Raw genomic sequence first — 18,218 nt, 5'->3', positions numbered from 1 at the left:
TGAGCTACTTTCAGAACAGATCTGCAGGCACCTTAGCTGTCCTGAGGGTGGCACCACGTTGGAGACCCCTACCTTCAGGATATTCACTTCCACTGACTGTGACTGGGCAGAACCACAGGCATTACATGACATTAAAAAATAAAACGCAGAATGACAAACATACATGACAGTGGGATAATGAGGGCAGGTTGATTGGATGGATTTTAGAAGGGCAATGGTAGGGGGAATCAGGCTTTTCCCAAGGCGGGCCCTCCTGAATCTTATTGTCATATATTGAGGTAATATGCTATTTTGATGAGTATATTTATTTATATGGCATATATTTGTCTGTATTTACAATACTTATTTATGTTTATTTCTGCATATGGCAGGATTTGTCCTCCATATTGAGCGGGAATTGGACAAAGTAATCCCCCTTCCAGAATGACGAGGCTGTTATTGCTGATCCAAGGGCATTACCAAAAAATGCACAGTCAATATCAACATTATGTGTAAGTGATCATTTAATTCATGCAGGACGCCACGGTGGATGAGTGGTTAGCGATTCCGCTGCAGAGTTTTGAGGTAATGGATTCAAATCCAGCTACCATCCTTGCTGTGCAGAGTTTGCATGTTCTCCCCATGCTTGTGTGGGGTTCCTCCTGGCTCTCTGGTTTCCTCCCACGTTCCAAAAAAAACATGATTGTCAGGTTAATTGGCCGGTCCAAATTGTCCCTAGGTGTGAGTGAGTGAGTGAGTGAGTGAGTGAGTGAGTGAGTGAGTGAGTGAGTGAGTGAGTGAGTGAGTGAGTGAGTGAGTGAGTGGAATGTCTCTGTGTGCCCTGCGACTGGCTGGCAACCAGTTCGGGGTGACCTGTGACCACTGCTGGAAGACAGCTGGGATGGGCTCCAGCACCCTCGCGACCCTACTGAGGATAAGTGGTGCCGCTACGGATGGACGGATGAATTCAGTCCAGTTGACTGGAATGACAAGAGTCCTTCATGCATCCATTATCTGAACCACTTATCCTCAGTAGGGACGCGGGTGTGCTGGAGCCCATCCCAGCTATCTTCAGGCAGTGGGCAGGGGACACCCTGAACTGGTTGCCAGCCAGTCACAGGGAAAACAGAGACATACAACTCACTCGCTCATTCACCCCTAGGGACAATTTAGACCAGCCAATTAACCTGAAATGCATGTTTTTGGAATGTGGGAGGAAACCAGAGTGCCCGGAGGAAACCCACACAAGTAAAGGGAGAACATGCAAACTCCGCACAGGGGTTTTTGATCCCACAGGGCGCACTGTGTTAAAAGGTGCAGTCTTCGTAGGTAGTTCTATTTCTGTGTTTAACATTACACAGGGCACACCACCCGATAGCTTGCTTGAAATGTTCCCCCTCTCGCATACAAGGAAACCCACGCAAGCACGGGGAGAACATGCAAACGCCACACAGGAGGTTCGATCTCATGACCTCAGAACACACACTCGCTAACCACTGCGCCGCCATGCTGCCCTGACAAGAGTCCTGTCTCTTGTCAAATCTGTGCCTTGTTTTTAAGTACCACATACATATATATATTTTTTTTTAAACCAACACCCAACATTTTTAAAATTTTTGAAGTAACTCATATTTCATGTTTGCTTTCTTTAGCTCCTGCCTGGAATGTTTTCGTTTCTCTCTTCCGGTTTTTAAATTTCTGCAAATGACGGATTGAGACACTGTGGCTTTAAGTTGGTGTGAACCAATCAGCGTCGAGGCAACGTACAAGAGGCAGCGATTGGACAAATTTGAAAAGCACCGCCATATCGGATCTCAAACTTCAAGTTACCGATTCGAAGGAAATTACATTTAGACGGACTGAACGGACTTTGCTCGTCCGCGATATCGGTAGGCGTTTACGCTTCATGAAATGTTAACGGTGCACTAGCAAATTAGACAGCTACAAGTTTATGAATATGGAAATAATAGTAGTTTTTTGTTAGGCGGGGAGTTGTTCAACTTTAGAAAATGGCTGTGCTTGGTTCGACTGCTAGCGTGATGCTTGTGTGATAGACAACTAAGCTCAACTGATTTCTCTCATTAAACACGAACTAAAGGTGTATTTACATCCTAGGTGTTGTTAAAAATGGCCGAAGACTGCGTCCGCGATCCAGTGGGCAAATATGAATTCGACGCGCCTTCCCACGTCGTCGATTTAATGCAGTTAGCCAACGAAGGATGCGACGACGACGCTTGGTTCGGTAAGTACACTTTTTACCGTAACTTATTGATACTTTCCTACAACCGTCTATTGACAACATGGAGTAATGATTAAACCGTTTACACACAGTGTTTGTATTTTCGTACTAGTTTTTGCACTGGATGTTTTTTTTCCATCCCACCGCATAACGTCAGTTCGCTCTGTGAATGCGTTGATAATTACCTGCAAGTCCATATTCAAATGTGTTTTCCGAAGTCCGTATGCATCATGAGTTCGTGCAGCTTCTTGGATCATTTGTTTTCTTTAGGCCATAATATAGGATGTGTTTTTCCTTTGACATTTAAATAGTCTGGCGTTGTGAAGGCAAGTCATGCTTATTTGCATAGTCCTTAAACACAAAACGCCTCAAAGGGCTGCAAACACGACCAGTACATCTTATTAGAAACTCACTCGAGATCAGATTCTAAAGGAATCACCCTTTCAGGATGACCAGGCTGCATTGGATGTTGAAAGGGTATCAACAGACAATACACCAACATCATTTGCATTAAAAATAGGTAATGGCAGAATGTCCAGTTGATTGCTTCCAGCCCCCAAATCTTGACCGACACAACAGGATTAAGAATCTCGATCAGTGTTTTTCAACCTTTTTGGAGCCATGGCACGTTTTTTATCTATCTATTTATCTACCTTTGTCATATCCCTCAAGAGGGGTGACTGACAGCAAAACAAACACATACAATAACAAAGAAAATGAAAGGGAAAAAATAACAACAACAAAAAAATTTGGGCCATGGCCAACCCAATTGCCCAAACACCCAAACAAGTTAGGCACCTCTGCACCTAAGTTGGTCATGCTTCATCCCTCCAGATGAGACGGGACACCAGAAAGCGGCTAAGTCACTCGAGTCAGGGTGACACAACACACTCTTTTGTTCAACAGCAGGGCCCGAGAGCTTTCACTCGTTTACCCCTGCCGCATCATACGGGTGCCCAGCCCATCCTTAAGAACGCGTCCACAATCCCACTATCCTATCACAACACCTCTCCACTCCTTTCAATCACCAACAAGAGCTCTAGCTTCCATTATATTTAGACCTCTTTCCTGCAGTGCACTCATAACACCATCCATCCACGTCAATCACGGCCTTCCTCTTGGTCTCCTTCTATTGACTTCTGCTCTGTAGATCCTCTTCAACATTTCGCTCCTCATCAATCCTCTCCATGTGTCCAAGGGCACGTTTTTTACATTGGAAAAAATTCGCAGCACACCACTAAGCAAAAACACTTAACAGTATGTTTAATTACAATATAAGTGATAGATTGCAGCACAGACACTTTACAATGACGTAATATTTTCAGAAAATGATTCATAAATGTTTTATAAAAATGTAAAAAGTTACATTGGATAATTTCTCACGGCCCTCCCTGGCTATTTAGTGTGCCGCATCACAGTGGTTGAAAATCACTGATCTTGATGATGATGATGATTACATCAGGTACGAATGCTTGAAATGCATGTGCAACACCCAGACTCATCCTTCACAAGACCAAAATATGAAGTCAACGGTTCTTTAATTGCGTTCATTGCCCAATGAGCCTGTAGTATTAATTCAGGACAATTTACAACAAAAGCCTATACACTTCTTAGTAATTGCCATGATCTTCTGTGTATGTTCGGAGTAAGTTTTAAAATTTTACTATGGCGAATCTGCGAGTTTGACTTTTTTGTTGCATTAGATCGCGCTAACTGCTACACAATCGTCCTCATCATGAGTTCACTCCTCCAGTTTTCTTGCTCCTGTTCACTCCCCTGTCCATTAAAAGTAAACTTTCCCAAAATATGTACCTAAAAAAGGGCGATTGTGGATCCTACATTGCACCTTCTATATTTTTCATTAAGTCACTAGTCAAAACATTATGGACTTGCTTTGTTTCAGCATTTCAAATTTATCAACGGCTTTACATCCGCTGTGTTACTTTTTAAGTCTGTTTATGGTATCAGAATTTACTACTTGAAAAAACTCAAATACCTGACAGCAATCACAAGATGCAAATTTTATATTCGAATACAATTTTTTGGACATGCCTATGAAAAGTATGATTATTTTTCTCCCCCACTGTTCCATTTTGTTTCACATTTCAGCTAGAGGGGCAAAAAACATTTTGGTGCAGTCCTCATTTTTACATATGCTCGGCAAAATTCATTTTGTAATCTTAAATTGTTTAAAAAGTTGGACAGGACAGCTGTTGCTTCAGTATTCACATAGTTATATAATTTACTTTAATGATGCACTCACAGATGAACCCCTTTGATTGAGCAGAAGATATCCACTGCCTTTTGACAAGGTCCTTTAAGATGGAACATATTAAGTTATTATCCACACTGATTCCTTGTCAACACAAAAGTGTAGTAATTGCAAGATATTGTATGGAGTCAAAATTGTTTGAACAATCATCACTTAAAATTCATGTCAAATCTCAAAGCCACAGTCTGTAGCCCAGACACGAAAGCACTTCGTGTCTTATAGTAAAAAGATGGGTTTGAATGGTATGAGCTAAGAATCTGAACTATAATGTTGATCGTTAAAATGATGTTTTCCCCCCCAGAATTGTTCAATTGATTTTTTTTTTTATACAGATCAGAGAGCCGTTGCACAGCCACAGTTTGCGACCCCTGAACACTTTCGTGTGACTGGTCCAATGAGAGCTGCAGAAAAAAATGCAGGTTAGTTTGCTTTATTTGTTTGATTAGTGTTGGCTTCATGTCAATTTTAGTGTTCCTCAAAGAAGCACTGCATATTGTCAATGTTACTTATTTTGTTTCAGACTTACAAGATGAATAATGTAAACATTTTGAAGCTTTAATCTTTGTTTCCCCCAATATGCAAGGGGTGTTTTATTGTTCTTGCCTGTCGTGAGCCTCACTCAAATCAACGTACCGTGTTTTCACACCCATGAGGCGACCATGTTAAAAGGTGCACTCTCTGTAGCTGGTTCTATTTCTTTATTAAGAGTTATACGGCGGCGCACCGGGCCATTGGGTGTGAGTGCTGCGCGACAACATCACGAATGCAAAGACAAAAATAGAGTTGTGAGTTTTTGTTGTTGTTGAAAAAACAGCGGGAGCATAACTGACTTTGGTTGTGGTTTATTTACCGTAAATTCCGGACTATAGAGCGCACCTGATTATAAGCCGCACCCACCACTTTTTAAGTGATTTTCCAATTTTATTCTTACATAAGCCGCATCTGTGTATAAGCCGCGTGCGCCCGCATTGAAACTTATTACACAATCACAAGTTTAACCCAGACGAGGGTGTGAGCTCCACGATTGTGATTTTGTAGAGATTAATTGTTCTATAATTTATATTAATCGTCCATTATTCCTCAGATCATAATACACTACAAAGCCAATAGGCTGAGACACTTGCTCTCAGCCAATAGGCTGAGACCAGGTCCTGGCCTCCTAGCCCCCTACCAACAGGGGGGGGGGGATTTTGTAGAGGTTTATTGTTCTATATTCTTTATCAATTATCCATTATACGTTACCGGTCAAATCATAATTCACTACAAAGCCAAGAGGCCCAGACCCTTGCTCCCAGCCAAAAAAGTGCACAAACCTAGAACTACAGTAGGCATCATAAATGGAAAATGATACCCGTAATTAACGTATGATGCAAACTTGTAAAGTCCGGGTCCCGTTGAAAGTAATCCAAGGAAACAAAATGTTTATTTCCAAAGTTAAGGGTGGGAAAAATATATATTCACTATTGTCCACTGCGACAACAGGCAGATCTACCGATAACTCAGCTTTACCCCAATTCCCATCAGCCCGCGTTTGCTCCACCCCTTCTTTTTGATTTTTCCTGTAGAACACATAACAGAATAAATTTCTAAAATAAATACATTAGAAAAATATCCAGTTGCAAATACATATTATACATGGTTACACATATTTACAAAGAAAGACTGTACACCAAGAGAGTTTTCAAAGCTTTAATAATAATCTAACTTTCATCCCAAACCGTGCCTTGAAAAGGTACCAACACGCTAGTAGGATCACGCTCGCAATGCATCAAATGTGCCTGTCAAAAAAAAAAAAAAGCACCCCGCAATTGTGAAATACATGGTTGATCGTCCTCAACTTCCTCCTCATAGCAATCGCCTTCAAGGGCGTCTTCCTCATTAACGGAACATAACTTTACTTAACAGTCAATGTATGCATAAACTTAGAGGTTGCAGTCTTTCTTGGCGCACATTTTTTACTGGTCTTAATCTTACCTTTTATACTCCAGCGCCGCTGGTGGCCGTTACAAAAATTCCATATATTGGCCGCTTCACTGAATAAGCCGCAGGGCCGAACATTTGTGTAAAAAGTAGCGGCTTATAGTCCGGAATTTATGGTAAGTATCTATTACAAAATAAAAGGATAAAAACTCGTCAAAGTTCGATTTTCAGCTCCCTCAACTTGGGAACCTTCAATGAATTTATCTTCGATTCTCATATGTTGGCAAATAGACAAAGGACGACCTAAAGTCAGACGCACAGAAGTCACATATAGTTGGAAATGTAATTGAACTGAAACTTTGGATTTCACCCCAAAATGTTGTAGGTTTATGACTCCTCCAAGCCTCAAACTTTTGACCTCTCATTCTCCGGCGCGAGCACCCAATCCTAAGGCCACCGAGGTGATCTCCGTCCGGCGCTCTGCATGAGCAACTAGGGCGCGTTAGCCGATGGGGCGCGGCCTACATTTTGAATAAAATCTGAGCCATTTATGTGTGCTTTTATGGGGGTGAAAATGCGGTACTTCACCAGATGTTGCCATACTGTAATATTTTTCTTTTTTGGAATTGCATGAGTTCATCTTTTGGTAATTAAACACATGATAATGATATTTTTTCTCTTCTTCGCTCCTATTTTAAAGATAAGGAATTTAAAACACATGACGGTGGTTTACTGGCAAAGAAGCAGACTAGTGATGAGCCCCGTAGGTATGTGTCCAATGCATGCGTGGTGATAGACTTTCATGATAGGTTTTGTTTAAGACTTATATCAGAATTAGAGCTTCTAACTCTCAACAACTGACTGTATTTTCTTAAGAGTTTCTAAGCGTAAGAGGAATGTTGGTGTTCCGGACGACAGCTCCAAAAGGTCTAAAATGTAAGTATTGTTGCATGAGAAACTTTAAAGCGCTATCTTGACATTAGTGGTACAACGGATCATCACCGATCCGTTCGGAACACGATATTCTTGAGTCGCTTTAAGGAATACAATCATTTTTATTAGGGTGCAAGTGCATTCTTCACGAAGGTTGATCATGGCGAATGCGAGCCCTTCAGAAGACTTGCCTTTTGAAGTCCCTGTCAAATATGAAAGAAGGGTGGTTAAAACTGTTAACTGTCTTGTCACCTTCGCACATCAAAGCAGCATTACTTTGTTGCTATGCCCCAGCACCTGAGTCAACATCACTGAAGTTTCGCTGGTTGTTTGGATCGCTTAACCACTAGGGTGGTATGGGCACCGTGTCCTGTGGTTTGTCTTGGGCAAGTAGAGCCGTGTGGTGGCCATCTGTCTCCAGGCCAACATTTGTTTCCACCCGGTTTCGAACCTGTGACCTTTCGCGTGTCATGCAAATGTGCTAACTACTGCACTATGAAGTCAAGAGTTAAAAGTTCAGGAGCAGGAAAACATGAAATATGTGGCTGAATTCTCCTGAGCCCGATCTGTTCACAAGAACAGGTGGATGTCAAGTCAAGCGCAGGGCTATGTAACTATAACCGCTCCTCTGATCATGGCCAACTGAGGCATTATTAACTCTGCGGCACTTAAAGTTGGTTAAAGTTTGTTTTTTTATTAACCATGTTCAAATGAAGAAATTTTGCCTTCTTGATTTTCATAGACCATTATTTTAAAGCAGCTGTGTTGTGCTGAAGTGAGCCACCTGGCCTTTTCTTGTATGAAATGGAACAATTCCCTCATCACTCGATGTGCTCTGTGAGGTCTAAATACTCTTTGCGGCGCACACTTTATATCTGGTTAAGTGTTTTGATTCTACCATGTTAGATTAGACTTCTATTCTGAATGATTATCTGGTTGGCCATTTAATTAGGAACCAGCTTTAACAGTGTTTACATGTTTCTTTGGTACCTATTTCATGGCATCACTATTGTTAGCAATCATGAAACTGATCTACATGATCCCAGTTTGAGTCATTTTTGTTTTCATTAAGTGTTTTACAAAATGAATAGAATACTTTTTGATCCAATCCTTGCATTGATCTCAACTGAGTTTTCTGATCCGTTGCACTCCTACTTTGACATACAAGTTTCTTGACATGTTATCATTTACAATTTGTTGGAACAAGTTTCTTTGAGTTCTAATAATTAAAGGAAACCTATTATCAGCGTTTACATTTAACCTATTGGTGGGGTTTATCTGATAAATTAATCTGGTAGCCACTAGAATAGCTTTACAGTCTTGAGCCTTAATCCAGCACAAATTAAAGACTTGGAGCCAATCACTAGTGACCCAATGTGGTCGTTAAGATGCTTTTAATTATATGTATATAATGTAATGTATATAATATGTATATTGTAATGATGTATGATAATAATAATGTATATAATAATATAAATATATGTCTATGATATGTGTATACATGTTTTATGGATCAAATGTATTGCTTTTTTCACTGTTATCTTTCTCATTTAGTACTGCGAAACTTCCCAATGGTAACAACAAGGCAGAGCACTTATGTGATGGTGAGCCGGAATTGACTGCGCCTACTCATGAAGATACCTCTGCATCAGTAAGTATCACTTTATAAGTATCTTAATGATATCGTGCGTCAATGTTGTCAGAGAAATTCACGTGGAAGATGTTTTTAGACATGCCTGCTGCAGAAGTTTGCGAAGACCGCTTTTGTCAACTTTTGTTTTTTTTATTTTTTATTTTTTTTATTTATTTTTTTTTGTAAAATTTACCCGCTTTCTGGCAAAATGATCCTCTTGTCAATCATTAACTATTTGGAGTAGTTATCCCTTGTTTTTTGTGAGGGTTGTGTTCCCCAAAAACGTCCCGCAATAGTCAAACGCACAAAGAAGAAACCTTTATCTATTGGATATAATTATTAAATCATGAATACGATTGTGACAAAATAACAATAGATCTACAAACAAAAAATGCAAGTTGAATGAATGGTCCTTATTGTCATTAATACTCATTATACAATAGTGCAACAAAATTGGAAGGCTCCTCCTTTCGCTGTAAAAAGGCGAAAAAAAGAGCAGCCGGCTAGTTCCACGCTAGCATTGGGAATTGAGCCAAGTCTCCGTAGAGATGAAAATGGTCCCAGATTTAGCAGTGTCCCATGAGTTGTAGCACCAAGTAATGTTTTATGGGTAATGGATCTGGCGTTTGTGAGATACAGGCTCAGCAGGGGTGGCTTTTGTGATAGTTGTTTTGTAGCCTGAAGTAGACAGGACCTGCAGCACAGATATTGTATTCACTCCCGATGCAGCCTCAGTCTCTTTCTGGACCCGATAACAATCAGAATTTCTTTGCCCTCTTCTGACTTTCCTCAGAGTCCGATTTAAATAACTTTCTATTTAATAACGATCCGCTAAAATACTAGCATTCACCGTGCTAGGCAGTCTGTTTTGTACGACAAAAATTAATTCTTTATATATCATGATTTTAGTAATGGCAATTTTCACAATCAAGTTTTCTCCCCCAGAATCTATTTTTGTGATTCCATACACGATACTTTAAAATGTGGGAAAGCCAAAGCTATTGGAAAATGGAGGAAGAAAGCGAGCAAAAACTGATATTCATGGTTTATTGTCCCAGAAGTGATGAAGTTTTTTTTTTTAATTAAAAAAAAATCACAATCTTATCAAATCGCAAGTTATATTATCACAGTCATCCAGAATCGTGATGTATATCGAATCGGCACTTTATTATCGGGATACAATACAATCGTGTCCAACGCATATTGTCCTACCTTTAGTGTTTAGTGTGGACAGTCACGCCAACTAAACAGCACTCGACCACCTGGCCTGTGATGGCGTTTGCTGCAGAACCCAATGCACAATAAAAATCTTATCAACATTGCATCAAAATTGGGTAAACCTCGATACAGCGAGCGTTTACTGTATTGCTAAATTGGAGCTGAATGTCAAAAATGTTGATTTCCTCAATTGATTTAAAGCTCAAGTGTGTGTTGCATCTGACACAGCGGTGTAAAAATACTTCATAAATTTATCTTAATTATAAACAACTTTTAAGGACTCACCAGTTTAGAAATTTGCAATTGCACATTTTGAAACCTCATTTGAAGAAGTTAACATGTGTGGCTGGTATTTTATCACTACGGAAACCTGAATTATGGTTTTGTGTAGTTTGCTTGTCCTCTTGTTGCTTGTAGCTCTTAACAACTGAGCCCTGCATATCATGTATTCTGTTTCCTGTGATTCAGGAATTTGGTGCTTGTCATTTTCATTTTTCTCCCCTCCACGTTTTTTTTTTTCACAAGACACTTGGCTGCTCCAATCCGAGTTGATAGTTTCCTACGTCAGTGTCACTCACCTTCCACAGCTGGATATGCTAGCAAACATCTATTGTACACAATTAAAAAGTTGATTACATCTTACACTGAATCGTTCAGCCTCTCATTTTATGTTCTTGCCTTTTTTAGACAGACAAGCAGAGTGGTAGCAGTGGCACCAGACCTATAAAGACCAAAGCAAACAGCATCAAAAAGGTGACTAAAGGACCGTATGTGCCAGTGGCTGAGCATATAATGCAGCTACAGAGGCGAACCCCTGACCGCTTCCGTCAGCTGAGTCGACAGGAAAAAGCTAAAGGTGGGACATTGTCATAGGTTGTTTCCCTGAGTGGCTGTATTAGAAAAATTCACACAGATATTTGAACGCTTTTAACAGGGCCGCCCAAAGCGACGGGCCAGCGATTGCGGCTTACCAGGCCTCAGTCCCCAAAGTTCTCCACCAGGCTGCGGTGCCGACCCAACACGGTCAAGAGTAGTGCTCAGTTGGAAGCGGAAAAAGCGGAAGAATTTCGAAAGTAAGTGTAATCCACTTCAAAACTCCTTCTGTTTTTCAGTATTAAGTACTTAACCTTTTACTGTACCAAATTGAGCAGAAATATTTAATTCCTATTTTGCATATGGGATCACATTTACATGTGGGCAATGATCAGATTGTGAAACGAAATATTGGATTTCTGAAGCAATCCGACTAGCTCGTTAACATTCCCGGGAAAAAAAAAGAATAAACCTGTATACATGCTTTTTGGCATAATCCAAATCTAAAGTGGGGGAAGCACGAGTAGTATCACTACACAAATGAATTAAATTTCCGCTTTCAACTTTTGACATTTAAAAAGAAGGGATGGATGGTTTTATTCATGTCACCAAAATCAGTAAAGTACCATGCTTGTTTTGCCAGTACTCCAAAACTGAGCTCTATTGTTGCGTCCTGTGAGTTTACGAAATGGCAGTTTTCCAAAACCATAGACTTGCACGATATTTGGATGAATAAAACTGTGGTATCTACTTTATAGAGCTGAAAACACCTGTGGGGGCAGAAAAATAAATGGAGAGTAACAAGTGCACAAAAAGCTTTTTTAGCGAGTAAACCGGAGTTGGTTTGTATCATCTGTATCTGTACTAAAAGGCCACAGTTCGTAGCGGGAACAAACTATTCTAGATAAGGGTAAACTGCCCTTAGCGCAATCAGATTAATTGAATGTGTATACATGCACGAGCAATCGGAAAATAAAGGGACTAGTTCAACCATTGCAGTCAGAAACCTGTCAGACTAAGACGTTTGTCGGGATGTGCTCGTTTACATAATGAAAATACTGGCAATATTGCTTTTCCCATTCTTATTTATTTTATTTAAATCGAATTTTTATTCACCAGGGATAATACAAATATGACACTCTTGTTCGTGCAATATTGTTACAACATGAAAGGTGACAGTATAACAGTATTCCCTTTCAATTGTATTGTTGCCTGTGTTTATACAAATACAGTGACTGATTACAACTTGCTGTACCTATGTTTCTCCAAAAAGAGGTTTGAATTTGTTTCCATGCCTCTGATATAGTAAATCCAGCATAGGTAGTTTAGCGCGCGCCACTCACCTTGTCACGGAAAGTCTGACTGTGAATTACTGTAGTTGGCTGTTTACATTGATATACAGTAGTGGTAGCGTTGCTCTACAATGTTGAGTCAACATAGTAGCTGTGATTGCTATCGGGATACAATTGAGCAGAAAATGCATGTTCATTCCACAAGCCTGCTATGTTGACTGTCTTCACACCCCAAACACATTTTTTTAAACAAGATGGCAATCCTAACTTGATGCCAAAGGATGAACACGAAGCGGTGTTAATGCAATTAAAGACCCGAAGTGGTTTCAGCGGGTATTGTTTACTATCTTTGTTTGGATTGGTGCCATACTGGTAGTACTTCAAACAGGCCTTTATAACACTTTCACATTTTTCATGCTACACTAACATGTATGAACCGGAGAAGCTGCAGTGGCGAGTATGACCTCACTCTCCAGCACACCGTCCAGGCCTTTTTCTCAAACTTTGTGTTCCTCCCTGAACTGCTCTGCTAAAAATAAGATAAGAGCCGATGGACGCAGTGGAAAATAAAGTATAGGGGTACTTTGACTTCGACTGAGCATTGTTTATGGAGAAAGAAATTACCATTAACTTTTAAAGGACACCTCAAACAAAGCATTCCACCTTTAAACCAGCCAGTTCGATTTTCAAGGTCTTGAAACGTGTTCCACTTAAATCGTAAAAATCTTAATTCTTGTTCCCACGAGATGGATAAATTCCGGGTGATAGGTGTGTCTTAACTGAAAGGTAAATAAGCTCTTGATTAGGTCCCGAGAGGGAGAGATTAAACAGGGTTCCCGCAGATCCTTAGTCTTAAAAGGCATTGAATTCATTATTCTAAAAACAAGGCCTTTTTGGCATTAAATGTCTTGAGTCTAATTGTCTTCAAAATGAACACATTAGGGTTTTATATTTGTTTGAACTAAAAAGATTTAGTAACTTTTTTTTTTTTAAATCACCGATTTACATTCCTGGCGATATCGTGTGACCACTATTATGGAACTATCAAAATGGTGATGTGATTTCAGTCGAGCTTTTCAGAGCGGTCCTCGGTCTACCCTCAATACACTCAGCAACTTTGACCATGGCAAAGTGTACTTATATTGAAAAGCGGCTGTCCGACCAACGTTTTTCGGCACGGCTTAAAGCTGTGCCATGTAATGTTTACGAGGCACGATGTATTGTGTGCAAGAAACATTTGCGTTTTTTGTTTTGTTTCGATTGTTTTTATTTTATTACTTTTATTATTTTTTTTGTTGGTGATGTCAATTTTAAATTTGACATCCAAAGGCATTTCAATCTTAATTTCTTGAATTGAACTTGCTTTAAACTGTAGGAACCCTGATTAAAACACCATAGGAGGGACACTATTTGTGTTCTAATCTATTGCTGCTTTTAAACAGGTCAAATTTCAAGGCCCAAGAACTGAACAAAAAAATTCTTGAGTGTAAGGAAAGTATGAAGAAGCCCGAGGCGAAGGAACCCACTGTCCAAGAGGCCTTCACTATGTTCATTGAAAAGCGACTCCAAGAGAGGCAGGCTGCCAAACCTCAAGAAGAGCCACACTCCACTTTCAAAGCACAAGAACTGCCCAAGAAGATTCTGGATGGAGTCGTGGTGAGTTCAGTTCCTTGAGACCAACATTAACGGACCAAGTGAAATCAGAAGGAATTTTGTGTAATTGTGGTCAAATCGGATCGGATATAGACCGGCTGTGTGTGATGAAAAGCAAAACAAATTTACTTGTTCACAGGGCGTGCCAGATAAGAGAGTGAAGAAGTTGACGGTCGCACATTCACCAGCCTTCATCCTTCCAAAAAGATCACGTATTGATGTGAACGCAGAAGAGGTGGGAGCCCACGTCTACCTTTCTTTACAACAGACTGGCTAATTGTCCTTTTTTGAGGTTTGGATCTAAGACCGGCATTAAACATGATTGTACTTTTTCTAAAATTATAATGATAATAACAACAGTTATACCGTTCAATTAAACAAAAAGTTTAACAAAAATAATGACAGTAAATCCACCATGTGGAACATCCGAATGTCCTCGTAACATCACACCAAAATCATTTTCTGAACCGCTTACCCTAACGAGGGGTGCTCTGCACATCCCAGCCTGGATTTTGAATGTGGGGAGAAAGTGGAATGCCCTAGGGCACAGGGAGAACATGCAAACTTCACACAAGGAGATCGTTCGCTGGAATTAAACCCAGGTCCTCTGATCTGTGAGGGGGGGTGTCTACATTGGTCACTATCGTAGCGTTTTATGTCCGCGTGCCAAGTATAAAACAAAATTCTATGTAGTGTTTTTCACTTGGGGATCCAGGCATCTTCCAAATCGTTGCCAAATTTTTTCCCATATCGTCAAATTATTTAACATTTTCCTGGCTGATAAGCTCAAACGTTTAGTTTGATTAATCACTTACTCCAACTTTGGTGGGCAGAAATACTTGTTTTCAATGTGTTAAACAACTCGACGTGCAACCTGTGCGGACCACACTCAATTCGATTTAAACTTGCCACATCAAAGCCTCGGTTCAGGTTCAGTCTGAAACGAAGCAACGTTAGCAAATAGGTAAAATCAATGGAACTTATTTTTCTTTTTGTGCGGCCTGGTAACAAACTACCCACGGTCCGTGGCCCGATGGGTGTTGACCACTGGTCTACAGTCTTTGAGTGGATTTATCTTTGTGCATGGAATGACTCAAAACCCTCTTTTCAGGCGAAACCACTCCCTTCCATCAAGCATATCCCCGTTCCTCAATTTGGCATGCCGTTCCAGCCTGTGCTGCAGGAGAAGCAGCACACAGAGGTGTGTCCTTTCTCTTTCGAACAAAGGGAGCAAGAAAGGAAGAAACTCAAGGAAATCAGGGAGCAAACGGAGGATGAGGTAAGCTGGATTAGTCTTTTTGTCCGCAGGTTACACGTGTGAACCTGAGTAACTCGGTTCGAAAAGGTCATCATGCCTTCTACCTCAGGTTCCAGTGTTCAAGGCTCAGCCACTGCCAAACTTTGAAAAGGTGGTTCTACCCGAAAAGAAGAAGCTGGAGCCTACGAAGCCTGAGCCATTCAGGCTTCTGTTGGATGAACGCGGCGGTCACAAAGGTGACCGCTTGGAGCAGATGGTACGTGACAATTGTTTGAAACATGTACTGTGTTTTCCACACTATAAGACACTTCCCATAAACCCTCAGTTGCCCAGGAATTTTATTGTGCACCTTATATGCGGATAAAATTGGAAATCTTTGCAATTATTGATCGAGAGGAAAAGGCGGATCAGATTGCAGTTGTAAGAGCACTGAATCCTAACCACAAGGCTTTGTTATGGATGGACAATTTAATGCAGCAGGAATCAAATCCTGATGGCTGGATCTTATCCACTTGACCACTAGGGATACACAAACACACTAAATCCCATTCTTATTTGATTATCACACTATTTATTAGTCCGGGTACCAGATGTGTTGGTGAAATGAGAACAGGGTGATTAAAAATCAGTATAAAATATTGTTTCACTTTCAGTTCAAATTGAGCATTGTAAGTGACAAATGTTTTGTGGCCATGTGTTTATCTTTCAGGCTGACAGAAATATTAAAAATTCATTCTGTTTAGAAAGACTTTACGAATCGGCAATACAATACTGTATGTGAGTGGTCCCCTACCTTTTCTGTACCACGGACCGGTTTAATATCTGACAATATTATCCTGGCCCAACGATAATCTAAATAATTTGGTAACGAGATCAAATGTATGCCTTTTCATGGGTCATCTGTATCCTAGTGGTCTGGATAGGATCTAGCTTGCTCGCTTCCACGATCCGGGTTTGTCCACGTTGCATTATATTTGATACAATTGTGGTACAGATGCTGCCCTACTTACAAACGACATAGGTTAGGGACAATCGTTTGGAAGTTGCTTCAGTGCTATATTTTGTATGTTTAACACTTGTAAAAGTAACCTGTATTGTTTTGTACTAAAAAAATAAACATCTCATAAAATAATCTGCCCTATAAAGTTAAGTTTAACTTAATTTTTAGAAGATCTATTTTGTATGTTTAAGGTTTATTTACGGCCCCTGTATTGTTTTGTACTAAAAAAAATCATAAAATAATATGCTGTATAAAGATGAAGTTAAGTTTAACTTACTTGTGGAAGATGTGCTTCAAAAGGTCCTCCTGAGGTAAAAGGTGGCTGGAAAACAAAAGCGTTCCGACCATTTTCTCAACCGCATCAAGCTTTCTTATTCCGCTTTCATTTCAAAAGAAATGGCTTGCCTCTTTACACTCTTCACCAACCCTATTGAATAAATGCACGAGATATTAAACAATAAAATACTGTATCGAATGTTTACACACAAACTAGGAAGAGGAAGCGGCTTTCTTCTTCGGGGTAGTGGCCAAAAGAAGCACTACAGTGTACTGTCCTGTACTCGGAAAAAGGTGCACACAATACAATGTCCGGATATTTTTAGACATCCCGAAAAAAAATGTTCGTATCTACCGTTTTACGTTGGTCGATTGGTCGCAAGTCGGGGAGCGTCTGTATTCTGACCACTCAATGGTGGGCGCCCCATAATCTGGTGAGGTAAATATCATGCTTTAGTTTTCAAAATTTCCTTTTTCCTTCAAACTTGCATTTTGCGTGTTTCATTGGTCCCATGATTAAGACCTATTAATTATCAATGGGATTTCGGCCTATATTTTAAGATTCATTTTAACACCGGGTTTTTTCCTTGTATTAGATGAAAGAGGAGCAGAAAAAAATCAAAGAGGCGGCAACATTTAAAGCCAGGCCAAACAATGTCGCACACATAGAACCTTTCCAGCCGAAAAAGGAAGATCGTCCTGCAGTGGGTAAGAAAATTGGCTTGTGGGTCTTCATTGCCCTAAGGTTACTGGAAGAAGACAATGGATCTAGCAATGCTCTCTTTGTGAACTCTTATTTCTTGAATAGTTCCCGAGTGCTTTGAACTGGCAACAGAACGACGTGCCCGGAGTCGCGAGGAGTTTCAAAGTCGACGTTCCGAGAAGGAAGCCGACATGGCCCTGTTGGCGGAGCAACAGCGCCAGGCGGAGGAGGAGAAGCAGAAACAAGCCATCGCTGAACTTCGGCAGCAACAAGTGTGTACAAAATTCACTCACTCTTCGCTTATGCGGATCAAAAATAGATTCGTTTGGGTGCACAGCAGAACAATTGTGGCAATTATTGTGAATGGGTGAATTTATTAACTGGGATGTGGGGTCTCCCGGCAGGTCCATAAGGCACAACCCATTCGCCACTACAAGACCGTGGAAGTTAAGAAGAGTGACGTTCCGCTCACGATTCCTCAGTCTCCAAAGCTTTCCGACCGCTTCCGTTTATAATCATCTGTGCTTTTGTTTTTATGTACTTGTTCTGTGTGTTTGCTGTTGCAATAAAGCTCATGCATTTTAAAAACCGTCACCCAACTTAAAATTTGTACACGTTGAATGAATATTAATGAATTGGTGTACGGTTTTATTCGTAAAATGTAATCTAGTTTGACCTAAAAGAAAAGCTTAAAGGGCAAACTTGACCAAATACATCAAGAATTTAAAATAAGTTTGTGGTAATGGACATTTGTATGTAAGAGTATGACTCAAATGGATGTAAACTTTTGAGAAATTCTATAAATATCAGCAGCCATGAAAGTCTCTCCTGTGAGCGAAATTTGCCGTTTAAAGTTTCATTGATCCTTATGAAAGAAGAAACTTCTCTGACAAAGAGCAGATAAATGAAAATGTCACCGTATGTGCTTGTGAGTGAACGTGAGCACGTTTGTATTCTCCTTTGACATGTTGCGTAACTCATTTCGAAGTTTTCTGAAGCTCAATACGCGGGGGCTTCACTGGTACAATC

At 40.3% G+C, this 18,218-nt stretch overlaps 1 protein-coding gene across 1 annotated transcript; it reads left to right on the top strand.

Annotated features, from left to right (window-relative positions):
* Window positions 1-1,751: 1,751 nt before the first annotated feature.
* Window positions 1,752-17,783, top strand: tpx2 (TPX2 microtubule nucleation factor). The gene is made up of 15 exons (XM_088329877.1): window positions 1,752-1,868; window positions 2,095-2,221; window positions 4,823-4,909; window positions 7,111-7,177; window positions 7,287-7,346; window positions 8,919-8,994; window positions 10,882-11,050; window positions 11,129-11,267; window positions 13,742-13,955; window positions 14,092-14,187; window positions 15,064-15,231; window positions 15,320-15,466; window positions 17,083-17,194; window positions 17,295-17,461; window positions 17,594-17,783. Exons 2-15 carry the CDS (start codon window positions 2,107-2,109, stop codon window positions 17,702-17,704), a joined length of 1,728 nt encoding a protein of 575 aa, XP_088186003.1. The 5' UTR covers window positions 1,752-1,868; window positions 2,095-2,106; the 3' UTR covers window positions 17,705-17,783.
* Window positions 17,784-18,218: the final 435 nt, after the last annotated feature.

The sequence above is a fragment of the Urocampus carinirostris genome, chromosome 3 (assembly GCF_059441175.1).
Source record: "Urocampus carinirostris isolate Australia breed hairy pipefish chromosome 3, RoL_Ucar_1.0, whole genome shotgun sequence".
Taxonomy (NCBI): domain Eukaryota; kingdom Metazoa; phylum Chordata; class Actinopteri; order Syngnathiformes; family Syngnathidae; genus Urocampus; species Urocampus carinirostris.
This window is presented reverse-complemented; position numbering and strand designations above follow the sequence as displayed.

Excerpts from the sequence above, each read along its gene's own strand:
- tpx2 (XM_088329877.1), top strand. The coding sequence starts at position 2,107 with ATGGCCGAAGACTGCGTCCGCGATCCAGTGGGCAAATATGAATTCGAC. Across the intron at positions 2,222-4,822 it reads CGACGACGACGCTTGGTTCG|ATCAGAGAGCCGTTGCACAG; the intron begins GTAAGTACACTT and ends TTTTTTATACAG. Across the intron at positions 17,195-17,294 it reads GGAAGATCGTCCTGCAGTGG|TTCCCGAGTGCTTTGAACTG; the intron begins GTAAGAAAATTG and ends TTTCTTGAATAG.